This window comes from Salmo salar, chromosome ssa22 (genome assembly GCF_905237065.1).
Source record: "Salmo salar chromosome ssa22, Ssal_v3.1, whole genome shotgun sequence".
NCBI lineage: Eukaryota > Metazoa > Chordata > Actinopteri > Salmoniformes > Salmonidae > Salmo > Salmo salar.
This window is the reverse complement of record NC_059463.1, coordinates 58091934-58106224: the sequence shown is the minus strand read 5'-3', so window position 1 is coordinate 58106224 and position 14291 is coordinate 58091934. Positions and strand designations below refer to the sequence as shown.

Below are 14291 nucleotides of genomic sequence, written 5' to 3'. Positions count from 1 at the left end.
AATATGGTTGACGGCAAGGTCTTGCTGGTAACAGGAGATCTGCTGTGGCAGGTTGGAGCTTCATGTTCACGTTGAGTTGTAGTGGAAACACTGTGACAGGATTAAGACCTGTGTGTAAAATTAATTCAAATATAAATAATCTAGTAAATTACTATATACTGTATGTAAAACATAGGTCTATTTCCTTTCAGTTTAAACTAAATGTTTGAGTTCACTATCAATATGAGAAGTTTAGCTAACTATTGAATGAATGTTAGTCTGACACCAAAGCCTGTTAACTATGATTAGCGTTGCTTAGAGTCAAGAGACAAGACACATGGACTTCTGGGTAATTTATTTGAAAACAGTGATTGGGTTGATTTGATGTTGACATTATCCTCACCAATAACCTGATTACTAAATGCATTGTGCTACATAATGACAAGACAAGACAGTACAGTATCAAGAAAAAGACCAGTGAGTGTTTTGAAAACAATAAACAACTCCACCCAGGTGAAAATATTCTGACGTTCTCTGCAGAACCGGTAAAATGATCCCTTTAACAGCAGTAGGAACCTTCCGTCACAATAGAACACCGGGAGAGTTCCGTCCGAGAGTTATAATGTACTTCTATCTAAAACCACAGGTGACAAAATGAACCAAATCGTTTTTCAGTAGGTCAGTTTAAGTTGTAAAGCAGTTTCCTGGCTGATCGATGAGCGATGTGACTTTCCATCGTTCAGCCTCATTATTACAGTCCAAACAAACATTAAAACGCTCAGTTTGTCATGTGAAAACCTGGGTTCAATTACTAATTGAAATCATTTCAAATATTTTAAACTGTGCTCAACTGAATGTGCCTGTTGCAATTGAATTAATAATAAGTCGCAATAGTATTTTAAACCAGGTCTGGCGGTGTGAAGACTAGAGCGTGACTGTCTCCCTACATCATTACCAGGCTGTGACAGAACAGCCTACGTACAACATACTCATGATTTAAATGAAATGATTCATCGCATCAGTGCCAAACAACCATACATTTCTGTCTCCCTCTCCTTCCATTCAAACGTCTTACCATCCATCCGGTGGGGCATGAGCCACCAACAAGACCGCCTTGTGTGACAGCTCACATTAACGACAAAACATCATTTAAACTCACAATAGAGAAGTTTAGAACTTAGAACATGTAGAACTAAAAACACAGGGGTTAGGCTATATGTAAAATAATATAATACAAATATCATCGGACCATATTATGGATGTCACTGGATTAGTTTGGGTTATATAAGGGTGCTAAAGACACAAGGATTACCGTTAGAAGTTATTTAGGTTAGCATATAGCTAGCATCTCTAGCTAGTTAGCCAGCCATGCTAAAGACACACAAATCACCTTTAGGTAAGCTAGAAGATTCCAACCTTATACGCTCTGCTATATGGTTGGAAAGGGCTTTTGTTTAGATTAAGACACACCGCTGAGACGTTTTCGCCCTCATGCTAGCCAGCATGTGGTTACTGCTAGCTAGCATGAGGACGAAAACGGAATCACCTTAAGTGCTTTGTTTAAATTAGCAAGTAGCTAGCATCTCTCTAGCTAGCCTGCCATGCTAAAGATACTTGAATCACCTTTAGACCGGCCTTGGGTTAGCTAAAAGCTAGCATCTCTCTAGCTAGCTGTGCTAGAGTTAGGCTACAAGGGTCTCCTGTAGGTTTTCTTTAGATTAGCTAGCATATCTAGCTAGCTAGCTAATTAGCTAGCAGTAGCATCTCCCTAGCTAGGTGTGCCGTCTCTCTAGCTACGCTTTTCTAGCCTCTCCTACATTGTCTGACGTCAGATAGCGCTGACGGCCGTCTGCACTCGGTTGAGGGACGAGCGTCGCGTAGGAGTGACACCATCTGACGTGAGACAATGGGCTCTCCTATTGCAAGGAGACACAGCTAGGACCTATTCAGGAGGCTGCAACGCTACAGATAGCTCACAGACCAGCATAGCTGTTATATACTGTACATTTCTGCCATGTAGAACACAGGCTCACGTCATATTCCTACATTTCATATGGAAGTGCATTTCATATGCATCCTGATCCTTACATTTCATATGGTATAGAAACACGTTTTGTATCTCCAGTATTCTGTGTTTTCAGCTCACTGACTGGACCCCTAGAGGAGACTAGTGTCCTTTAACACAAAGCCTTTTAAATAAACACAATTTATAATATATATGATATTAAAAAACCAGAACGCCTCAATCTACATCCAATTAAAACAGGGATAAAACAAAACAATTATACTTTTTCTGCTGGGAAAAATAACAGTACAATATCACATAATAATAATAATAATAATAATAATACTACAAAAGGTCAGAAAGCTGTTAAACCAGTTTGAGGTGAACCACTGCTTAACAGAAAGCTGTTAAACCAGTTTGAGGTGAACCACTGCTTAACAGGAAGCTGTTAAACCAGTTTGAGGTGAACCACTGCTTAACAGAAAGCTGTTAATAACCAGTTTGAGGTGAACCACTGCTTAACAGAAAGCTGTTAAACCAGTTTGAGGTGAACCACTGCTTAACAGAAAGCTGTTAAACCAGTTTGAGGTGAACCACTGCTTAACAGAAAGCTGTTAAACCAGTTTGAGGTGAACCACTGCTTAACAGGAAGCTGTTAAACCAGTTTGAGGTGAACCACTGCTTAACAGGAAGCTGTTAAACCAGTTTGAGGTGAACCACTGCTTAACAGAAAGCTGTTAATAAACCAGTTTGAGGTGAACCACTACTTAACAGAAAGCTGTTAAACCAGTTTGAGGTGAACCACTGCTTAACAGAAAGCTGTTAATAAACCAGTTTGAGGTGAACCACTGCTTAACAGAAAGCTGTTAAACCAGTTTGAGGTGAACCACTGCTTAACAGAAAGCTGTTAAACCAGTTTGAGGTGAACCACTGCTTAACAGTAAATAAAATGCAGTAGTGCAAAAATTCATAGTTACCCCCCCACCACCTTCCATAGCCCTCCCTGATTCATCCACAAGGTGAAGTGGGGGGGTTCTTATTGCCCCTTCAGAGTGTGTGTGTGAGGGCCATAGTCCTACACATTATCGCCCCCCCCTCCCCTCTAGCCCCAGTATCATGACATCATCAGTAGGTATACTGCTCTACCATAGCCACGTTCAGTTGCAAAACGTTGTCCAAACGTTGCAGATAAAAAAATGTCATGAATAGAGCTAGATCTAGAGCTGGGCGATAAGGACAACAACAAAAAATCCATATTGGGATAAATGACCTGAATTTATTTGATAACGATAAATAGAAAGGAGAGTATATAACAATCTGCACCACCATATGGTTTTAATATCCTTTAAAGGCCCAGTGTAGTTTAAAAAGGGTTTCCACCCCCCCCTGTGTGGTTGGAATAATACTGTGAAATTGTAAAAAAAAAAAAGATGATAATGCCCTTTAAGTGTAAAAACTGTTTGAAAAGACCGCCTGAAATGTCTGCCTGTTTTGGTGGGATGGAGTTTTGGGCGTGTCTGGTGACATCACCAGGTGGTGAATTAGTTAATAGACGAATAAGAAAGAGTTCCAAAACTCTCTGCCAATAACAGCTAGTTTTCAGTTTCCCCTCCCCACTCAGACCACTCCCAGACAGTCCTAGCAAAACTCTTGCTTGAGAAATTGCTCTTTGCTATTTAGCTTTCTGTTTATTTTAATTGAAAACAATCACAGTAAGGTACTTAATTGTTACCCAGAAATGACTTGATATTGAGATAAAAACGGCAGCACTGGGCCTTTAAACTACTACTAGTGTGATGGTTGTAGCCATCAGTTGTTCCATTAACAATCACCCATATTAGCAAACTTATTTCATTTAAAACTTCACATTTCTCTAGTACAGGCTACTTATTGTAATGAATGATATTAACAAAATGCCTGCGTTAAGTGATCGGTATAGTCGGTGTCGGATAATTTTTTGGTTTATCATCCCAGCTCTAATGTGATCTGCAATTCACAGACATGTTTGTTCTACATAGGATTTTTCTATCTGAACGTTCCAAAACGTTGCATGCTGCTGAAAGTGCCCCACGTCTCATCATAAGTAGGGATACTGTCCCAACCGTCGAGGGCTGAGCTGGTATGCGCTGTAGGCTTCAGCCCGGGGCCTCACACTAATGTATGGAGGCCCAGCAGTAAACTGGTGCTGATAGGTTGCAGGAAGCCCCACCCCATGGATCATTCCTGACCCCACCGAAGACTCCTTCCTGGTCCCTGCGTCACTCCGGGCCAACCCCGAAGCTCCGTAAGAGACGGTGGAAGGGGCGTAGGTGGAAGGGGTGGGGTGGCCACGCCCCAGGAACTGTTCCATGGCCTGAGAGGCGGAGGCTAGCGCGGCGGAGGCGGGGAAGGTGTAGAGGCTGGGGGCGGAGCTTAGGGAGGGCGCTTCCTGAAAGGTGTAGTGGGAAGCGGGGCTAGGGGGGTATGTTGCCTGGCGACGCAGGTTGCCGTGGGAACGGTCCTGAGATGAGGATGAGACTACAGGCTGTACCTGGAGAAAGAGAGGCAGGCAGACTGCATCAGAACATGTATTTTGCCAAATATCTCAATGAAAATAAACTGTATAAACAAAGGAAAAATCTTACATCACTGTTTAAAAATTAAAATAGACAATCAACTGTTCTGCACAATATATTTCTATCTGAAAGTTCTGTAACATGTCACAGTGGCCTGGGGCACACCTGCTAGTAAGAGAGGATACTATTGGCTGGCCGACTCACCTGGCTGAGGTTGAGAGGATGTGATTGGCTGGGGGCTAGCTTATGGCGGTCGCTGTTGTCACCACTACAGGGCTGTCGATTGGCCCGCTTGGGCTTGATGTATGAGCTCTGGAGTTGCCCTGGAAACCAACCAGGAAGAGACAGAGAGACATGGTTAGAAATACAGCCTTCAATGAAACACTCAAACTGGTTTTAAAGAATTCTGTGCTTCTGTATACTGTTTTTGTGATTCTAAACTGTACAGAGCTCTGTGGGTATGTCCTAGTGTTGTCAAGATACCAGAATTTTGACTTTGATACTGAAACCAGGTTTAGTATCACAATACTCGATACCAACAATACTAAGGCAAAAAAAGGCATTTGAGTTAGTGGAGCTAACATGATGCAGCCCAGACTCCCAGGCTAGCAGTGAGTTAGTGGAGCTAACATGATGCAGCCCAGACTCCCAGTACAGGCTAGCAGTGAGTTAGTGGAGCTAACATGATGCAGCCCAGACTCCCAGTACAGGCTAGCAGTGAGTTAGTGGAGCTAACATGATGCAGCCCAGACTCCCAGGCGCTAGCAGTGAGTTAGTGGAGCTAACATGGTGCAGCCCAGACTCCCAGTGCAGGCTAGCAGTGAGTTAGTGGAGCTAACATGATGCAGCCCAGACTCCCAGTACAGGCTAGCAGTGAGTTAGTGGAGCTAACATGGTGCAGCCCAGACTCCCAGTGCAGGCTAGCAGTGAGTTAGTGAAGCTAACATGGTGCAGCCCAGACTCCCAGGCAGGCTAGCAGTGAGTTAGTGGAGCTAACATGGTGCAGCCCAGACTCCCAGTACAGGCTAGCAGTGAGTTAGTGAAGCTAACATGGTGCAGCCCAGACTCCCAGTACAGGCTAGCAGTGAGTTAGTGGAGCTAACATGATGCAGCCCAGACTCCCAGCGCTAGCAGTGAGTTAGTGAAGCTAACATGGTGCAGCCCAGACTCCCAGTGCAGGCTAGCAGTGAGTTAGTGGAGCTAACATGGTGCAGCCCAGACTCCCAGTACAGGCTAGCAGTGAGTTAGTGGAGCTAACATGGTGCAGCCCAGACTCCCAGTGCAGGCTAGCAGTGAGTTAGTGGAGCTAACATGGTGCAGCCCAGACTCCCAGTGCAGGCTAGCAGTGAGTTAGTGAAGCTAACATGGTGCAGCCCAGACTCCCAGGCTAGCAGTGAGTTAGTGGAGCTAACATGGTGCAGCCCAGACTCCCAGTGCAGGCTAGCAGTGAGTTAGTGAAGCTAACATGATGCAGCCCAGACTCCCAGTACAGGCTAGCAGTGAGTTAGTGGAGCTAACATGGTGCAGCCCAGACTCCCAGTGCAGGCTAGCAGTGAGTTAGTGGAGCTAACATGATGCAGCCCAGACTCCCAGTACAGGCTAGCAGTGAGTTAGTGGAGCTAACATGGTGCAGCCCAGACTCCCAGCAGCTAGCAGTGAGTTAGTGGAGCTAACATGGTGCAGCCCAGACTCCCCAGGCTAGCAGTGAGTTAGTGGAGCTAACATGATGCAGCCCAGACTCCCAGGCTAGCAGTGAGTTAGTGGAGCTAACATGATGCAGCCCAGACTCCCAGTACAGGCTAGCAGTGAGTTAGTGGAGCTAACATGATGCAGCCCAGACTCCCAGTACAGGCTAGCAGTGAGTTAGTGGAGCTAACATGGTGCAGCCCAGACTCCCAGTGCAGGCTAGCAGTGAGTTAGTGGAGCTAACATGGTGCAGCCCAGACTCCCAGTGCAGGCTAGCAGTGAGTTAGTGGAGCTAACATGATGCAGCCCAGACTCCCAGTACAGGCTAGCAGTGAGTTAGTGGAGCTAACATGGTGCAGCCCAGACTCCCAGTACAGGCTAGCAGTGAGTTAGTGGAGCTAACATGGTGCAGCCCAGACTCCCAGTGCAGGCTAGCAGTGAGTTAGTGAAGCTAACATGGTGCAGCCCAGACTCCCAGGCTAGCAGTGAGTTAGTGGAGCTAACATGATGCAGCCCAGACTCCCAGTACAGGCTAGCAGTGAGTTAGTGGAGCTAACATGATGCAGCCCAGACTCCCAGGCTAGCAGTGAGTTAGTGGAGCTAACATGATGCAGCCCAGACTCCCAGGCTAGCAGTGAGTTAGTGGAGCTAACATGATGCAGCCCAGACTCCCAGGCTAGCAGTGAGTTAGTGGAGCTAACATGATGCAGCCCAGACTCCCAGTACAGGCTAGCAGTGAGTTAGTGGAGCTAACATGATGCAGCCCAGACTCCCAGTACAGGCTAGCAGTGAGTTAGTGGAGCTAACATGATGCAGCCCAGACTCCCAGTACAGGCTAGCAGTGAGTTAGTGGAGCTAACATGGTGCAGCCCAGACTCCCAGTACAGGCTAGCAGTGAGTTAGTGGAGCTAACATGGTGCAGCCCAGACTCCCAGTGCAGGCTAGCAGTGAGTTAGTGGAGCTAACATGATGCAGCCCAGACTCCCAGTACAGGCTAGCAGTGAGTTAGTGGAGCTAACATGGTGCAGCCCAGACTCCCAGTACAGGCTAGCAGTGAGTTAGTGGAGCTAACATGGTGCAGCCCAGACTCCCAGTACAGGCTAGCAGTGAGTTAGTGGAGCTAACATGGTGCAGCCCAGACTCCCAGTACAGGCTAGCAGTGAGTTAGTGGAGCTAACATGGTGCAGCCCAGACTCCCAGTGCAGGCTAGCAGTGAGTTAGTGAAGCTAACATGGTGCAGCCCAGACTCCCAGGCTAGCAGTGAGTTAGTGAAGCTAACATGATGCAGCCCAGACTCCCAGTACAGGCTAGCAGTGAGTTAGTGGAGCTAACATGGTGCAGCCCAGACTCCCAGGCTAGCAGTGAGTTAGTGGAGCTAACATGATGCAGCCCAGACTCCCAGGCTAGCAGTGAGTTAGTGGAGCTAACATGATGCAGCCCAGACTCCCAGGCTAGCAGTGAGTTAGTGGAGCTAACATGATGCAGCCCAGACTCCCAGCAGGCTAGCAGTGAGTTAGTGGAGCTAACATGATGCAGCCCAGACTCCCAGTACAGGCTAGCAGTGAGTTAGTGGAGCTAACATGGTGCAGCCCAGACTCCCAGTGCAGGCTAGCAGTGAGTTAGTGAAGCTAACATGATGCAGCCCAGACTCCCAGTACAGGCTAGCAGTGAGTTAGTGGAGCTAACATGGTGCAGCCCAGACTCCCAGGCTAGCAGTGAGTTAGTGGAGCTAACATGATGCAGCCCAGACTCCCAGGCTAGCAGTGAGTTAGTGGAGCTAACATGATGCAGCCCAGACTCCCAGTACAGGCTAGCAGTGAGTTAGTGGAGCTAACATGATGCAGCCCAGACTCCCAGGCTAGCAGTGAGTTAGTGAAGCTAACATGATGCAGCCCAGACTCCCAGTGCAGGCTAGCAGTGAGTTAGTGGAGCTAACATGATGCAGCCCAGACTCCCAGTACAGGCTAGCAGTGAGTTAGTGAAGCTAACATGGTGCAGCCCAGACTCCCAGTGCAGGCTAGCAGTGAGTTAGTGGAGCTAACATGGTGCAGCCCAGACTCCCAGTGCAGGCTAGCAGTGAGTTAGTGAAGCTAACATGATGCAGCCCAGACTCCCAGTACAGGCTAGCAGTGAGTTAGTGGAGCTAACATGGTGCAGCCCAGACTCCCAGTACAGGCTAGCAGTGAGTTAGTGGAGCTAACATGGTGCAGCCCAGACTCCCAGTGCAGGCTAGCAGTGAGTTAGTGAAGCTAACATGATGCAGCCCAGACTCCCAGTACAGGCTAGCAGTGAGTTAGTGGAGCTAACATGGTGCAGCCCAGACTCCCAGGCTAGCAGTGAGTTAGTGGAGCTAACATGATGCAGCCCAGACTCCCAGGCTAGCAGTGAGTTAGTGGAGCTAACATGATGCAGCCCAGACTCCCAGGCTAGCAGTGAGTTAGTGGAGCTAACATGATGCAGCCCAGACTCCCAGTACAGGCTAGCAGTGAGTTAGTGGAGCTAACATGATGCAGCCCAGACTCCCAGTACAGGCTAGCAGTGAGTTAGTGGAGCTAACATGGTGCAGCCCAGACTCCCAGGCTAGCAGTGAGTTAGTGAAGCTAACATGGTGCAGCCCAGACTCCCAGTGCAGGCTAGCAGTGAGTTAGTGGAGCTAACATGATGCAGCCCAGACTCCCAGTACAGGCTAGCAGTGAGTTAGTGGAGCTAACATGGTGCAGCCCAGACTCCCAGTACAGGCTAGCAGTGAGTTAGTGGAGCTAACATGTTGCAGCCCAGACTCCCAGTGCAGGCTAGCAGTGAGTTAGTGAAGCTAACATGATGCAGCCCAGACTCCCAGTACAGGCTAGCAGTGAGTTAGTGGAGCTAACATGGTGCAGCCCAGACTCCCAGTACAGGCTAGCAGTGAGTTAGTGAAGCTAACATGATGCAGCCCAGACTCCCAGCAGCTAGCAGTGAGTTAGTGGAGCTAACATGATGCAGCCCAGACTCCCAGCAGGCTAGCAGTGAGTTAGTGGAGCTAACATGATGCAGCCCAGACTCCCAGTACAGGCTAGCAGTGAGTTAGTGGAGCTAACATGGTGCAGCCCAGACTCCCAGTGCAGGCTAGCAGTGAGTTAGTGGAGCTAACATGGTGCAGCCCAGACTCCCAGTGCAGGCTAGCAGTGAGTTAGTGAAGCTAACATGATGCAGCCCAGACTCCCCAGTACAGGCTAGCAGTGAGTTAGTGGAGCTAACATGGTGCAGCCCAGACTCCCAGTCAGGCTAGCAGTGAGTTAGTGGAGCTAACATGATGCAGCCCAGACTCCCAGTACAGGCTAGCAGTGAGTTAGTGGAGCTAACATGATGCAGCCCAGACTCCCAGGCTAGCAGTGAGTTAGTGAAGCTAACATGATGCAGCCCAGACTCCCAGTACAGGCTAGCAGTGAGTTAGTGGAGCTAACATAATGCAGCCCAGACTCCCAGTACAGGCTAGCAGTGAGTTAGTGGAGCTAACATGATGCAGCCCAGACTCCCAGCAGGCTAGCAGTGAGTTAGTGAAGCTAACATGATGCAGCCCAGACTCCCAGCAGGCTAGCAGTGAGTTAGTGGAGCTAACATGGTGCAGCCCAGACTCCCAGTACAGGCTAGCAGTGAGTTAGTGGAGCTAACATGGTGCAGCCCAGACTCCCTCAGGCTAGCAGTGAGTTAGTGGAGCTAACATGATGCAGCCCAGACTCCCAGTACAGGCTAGCAGTGAGTTAGTGGAGCTAACATGATGCAGCCCAGACTCCCAGGCTAGCAGTGAGTTAGTGGAGCTAACATGATGCAGCCCAGACTCCCAGGCTAGCAGTGAGTTAGTGGAGCTAACATGATGCAGCCCAGACTCCCCAGGCTAGCAGTGAGTTAGTGGAGCTAACATGATGCAGCCCAGACTCCCAGTACAGGCTAGCAGTGAGTTAGTGGAGCTAACATGATGCAGCCCAGACTCCCAGTGCAGGCTAGCAGTGAGTTAGTGGAGCTAACATGATGCAGCCCAGACTCCCAGTGCGGCTAGCAGTGAGTTAGTGAAGCTAACATGATGCAGCCCAGACTCCCAGTGCAGGCTAGCAGTGAGTTAGTGGAGCTAACATGGTGCAGCCCAGACTCCCAGTGCAGGCTAGCAGTGAGTTAGTGGAGCTAACATGGTGCAGCCCAGACTCCCAGTACAGGCTAGCAGTGAGTTAGTGAAGCTAACATGGTGCAGCCCAGACTCCCAGTGCAGGCTAGCAGTGAGTTAGTGAAGCTAACATGATGCAGCCCAGACTCCCAGTGCAGGCTAGCAGTGAGTTAGTGGATCAGGCAGGTTGCACTTGATCCCTGAGAAACATCTACCGAAAGCAACACATTCTAGTACCGAAACATTTTTCATGATCTAGTATCAAAAAAAGTACATAACTTTCGGTATACCGTGTAACACTAATATGTCCTGTGGGTGTGTGTGTGTGTGTTTGAGAGTGTATTAGACATGTTTGCATGCATGCGTGTGTTAGACGAGTGTGAGCCACCTCACCCGTCTCAGTCGGCTGGGTCTTGACAGATGGTGCCACCACGGCCAGTGACCTGCCCACAGACGTCCCCCCTCCTCGGAGGTGTGTCAGAGTGCTGGAGCCGGCGATGAGGCGGGGGGTGAGGGGGCTGGCCGTGGAGGAGTCAGAGTCGTGGACCGTCAAACAGCTGATTACGTTAGTTCTCTGAGCCGGACCACAGCTGTTAAACAGACAAACACAGAGATTCATACATTAGAAACATACATTAACCTGTTATGGATAGGGGGCAGTATTTTCACGGCCGGATAAAAAACGTACCCGATTTAATCTGTTTATTACTCCTGCCCAGAAACTAGAATTATGCATATAATTGTTTGATTTGGATAGAAAACACCCTAAAGTTTCTAAAACTGTTTGAATGGTGTCTGTGAGTATAACAGAACTCATATTGCAGGCCAAAACCTGAGAAGATTCCAAACAGGAAGTGCCCTCTCTGACCATTTCTTGGCCTTCTTTAGCCTCTTTATTGAAAACAGAGGATCTCTGCTGTAACGTGACACTTTCGAAGGCTCCCATAGGCTCTCAGAAGGCGCCAGAACGTTGAATGATGACTTTGCAGTCCATGGCTGAAAAACAGTAGCGCATTTGGATAGTGATCGATCTGAGAACAATGAGACGGGTGCGCGCATGCACGTGAAGAGTCCATTTTACATTTTTAGTCTTTGAACGAAAACAACGACTCCCGGGCGGGAATATTATCGCTATTTTACGAGAAAAATCGCATAAAATTTGATTTTAAACAGCGTTTGACATGCTTCGAAGTACGGTAATGGAATATTTAGAAATTCTTTGTCACGATACGCGCGGGCGCGTCACCATTCCTTACCCTTCGGATAGTGTCTTGAACGCACGAACAAAACGCCGCTATTTGGATATAACTATGGATTATTTGGAACCAAACCAACATTTGTTGTTGAAGTAGAAGTCCTGGGAGTGCATTCTGACGAAGAACAGCAAAGGTAATCCAATTTTTCTTATAGTAAATCTGAGTTTGGTGAGTACCAAACTTGGTGGGTGTCAAAATAGCTAGCCTGTGATGGCCGGGCTATCTACTCAGAATATTGCAAAATGTGCTTTCACCGAAAAGCGATTTTAAAATCGGACACCGCGATTGCATAAAGGAGTTCTGTATCTATAATTCTTAAAATAATTGTTATGTTTTTTTGTGAACGTTTATCGTGAGTAATTTAGTAAATTCACCGGAAGTGGTCGGTGGGAATGCTAGTTCTGAACGTCACATGCTAATGTAAAAAGCAGTTTTTTGATATAAATATGAACTTGATTGAACAAAACATGCATGTATTGTTTAACATAATGTCCTAGGAGTGTCATCTGATGAAGATCATCAAAGGTTAGTGCTGCATTTAGCTGTGGTTTTGGTTTTTGTGACATTATATGCTAGCTTGAAAAATGGGTGTGTGATTATTTAATGTTTTGCTTTCGTTGTAAAGCCTTTTTGAAATCGAACAGTGTGGTTAGATAAAGGAGAGTCTTGTCTTTAAAATGGTGTAAAATAGTCATATGTTTGAAAAATCGAAGTTTTCGGATTTTCGAGGAGTTTGTATTTCGCGCCACGCCCTATCATTGGATATTGGAGCGGTGTTCCGCTAGCGGAACGTCTAGACGTAAGAAGTTAAGAGATGCAGTACCAGTCAAAAGTTTGGACACACCTACTAATTCAAGGGTTTTTCTTTATTTTACTATTTTCTACATTGTAGAATAATAGTGAAGACATTGAAACTATGAAATAACACATATGGAATCATGTAGTAACCACAAAATGTTTTAAACAAATCAAAATATATTTTATATTTGAGATTCTTCAAAGTAGCCACTCTTTGCCTTGATGACAGCTTTGCACACTCTTGGCATTCTCTCAACCAACTTCACCTGGAATACTTTTCCAACAGTCTTGAAGGAGTTCCCACAAATGCTGAGCACTTGTTGGCTGCTTTTCCTTCACTCTGCGGTCCAACTCATCCCAAACCATCTCAACTGGGTTGAGTTCGGGTGATTTGTGGAGGCCAGGTCATCTGATGCAGCACTCCATCTCTCTCCTTCTTAGTCAAATAGCTGTTACACAGCCTGGAGGTGTGCTGAGTCATTGTCCTGTTGAAAAACAAATGATAGTCCCACTAAGCGCAAACCAGATGGGATGGCGTATCGCAGCAGAATGCTGTGGTAGCCATGCTGGTTTAGTGTGCCTTGAAATCAAAATACATCACGGACAGTGCCACCAGCAAAGCACCCCCACTCCTCCTCCTCCATGCTTCATGGTGGGAACCACACACGCAGAGATCATCTGTTCACCTCCTCTGCGTCTCACAAAGACATGGCGGTTGGAACCATAAATCTCAAATTTGGACTCATCAGACCAAAGGACAGATTTCCACCGGTCTAATGTCCATTGCTTGTGTTTTTCGGCCCAAGCAAGTCTTTTCTTATTATTGGTGTCCTTTAGTAGTGGTTTCTTTGCAGCAATTCGTCCATGAAGGCCTGATTCACGCAGTCTCCTCTGAACAGTTGATGTTGAGATGTGTCTGTTAATTGAACTCCGTGAAGCATTTATTTGGGCTGCAATTTCTGAGGCTGTTAACTCTAATGAACTTATCCTCTGCAGCAGAGGTAACTCTGGGTCTTCCATTCCTGTGGCGGTCCTCATGAGAGCCAGTTTCATCATTGCGCTTGATGATTTTTGCAATTGCACTTGAAGAAACTTTCAAAGTTCTTGAAATGTTACGGATTGAATAACCTTCATGTCTTAAAGTATTGATGGACTGTCATTTCTCTTTGCTTATTTGAGCTGTTCTTGTCATAATATTTTTAAATGTTTATTTAACCTTTATTTAACTAGGCAAGTCAGTTAAGAACAAATTCTTATTTACAATGAAGGACTAACCCGGACAACGCTGGGCCAATTGTGCGCCGCCCTATTGGACTCCCAATCACGGCCGGTTGTGATACAGCCTGGATGGCTTTGGGGTAGAAGCTGTTGAGGAGCCTTTTGGTCCTAGACTTGGTGCGCCGGTACCGCTTGCCGTTCGGTAGCAGAGAAAACAGTCTATAACTTGGGTGACTGGAGTCTCTGACAATTTTATGGGCTTTCCTCTGACACCGCCTATTATATAGGTCCTGGATGGCAGGAAGCTTGGCCCCAGTGATGTACTGGGCCGTACGCACTACCCTCTGTAGCACCGTACGGTCAGATGCCGAGCAGTTGCCATACCAGGCAGTGATGCAACATGTCAGGATGCTCTCGATGATGCAGCTGTAGAACCTTTTGAGGATCTGGGGACCCATGCCATATCTTTTCAGTCTCCAGTGAGGGAAAAGGTTTTGTCGTGCCCTCTTCACGACTGTGTTGGTATGTTTGGACCATGATAGTTTGTTGGTGATGTGGACACCAAGGAACTTGAAACTCTCAACCCTCTCCACTACCGCCCCGTCGATGTTAATGAGGGCCTGTTCGGCCCGCTTTTTCTTGTAGTCCACGATCAT

At 47.0% G+C, this 14291-nt stretch overlaps 1 protein-coding gene across 3 annotated transcripts in view; it reads right to left on the bottom strand.

Moving 5' to 3' along the window:
* Positions 1-319: 319 nt before the first annotated feature.
* The window catches only part of LOC106583767 (homeodomain-interacting protein kinase 1), a 57777-nt gene continuing 43805 nt past the window's right edge, over positions 320-14291 (bottom strand). For all 3 annotated transcript variants that reach the window (XM_014168326.2, XM_014168328.2, XM_014168329.2), the window contains 3 exons: positions 10757-10953; positions 4744-4862; positions 320-4514 (listed from right to left, as the gene is read on the bottom strand). In XM_014168326.2, the coding sequence (XP_014023801.1) occupies positions 4062-4514; positions 4744-4862; positions 10757-10953 (769 nt within the window). In that variant the 3' untranslated portion in view covers positions 320-4061. The remainder of the gene's footprint in view (positions 4515-4743; positions 4863-10756; positions 10954-14291) is intronic.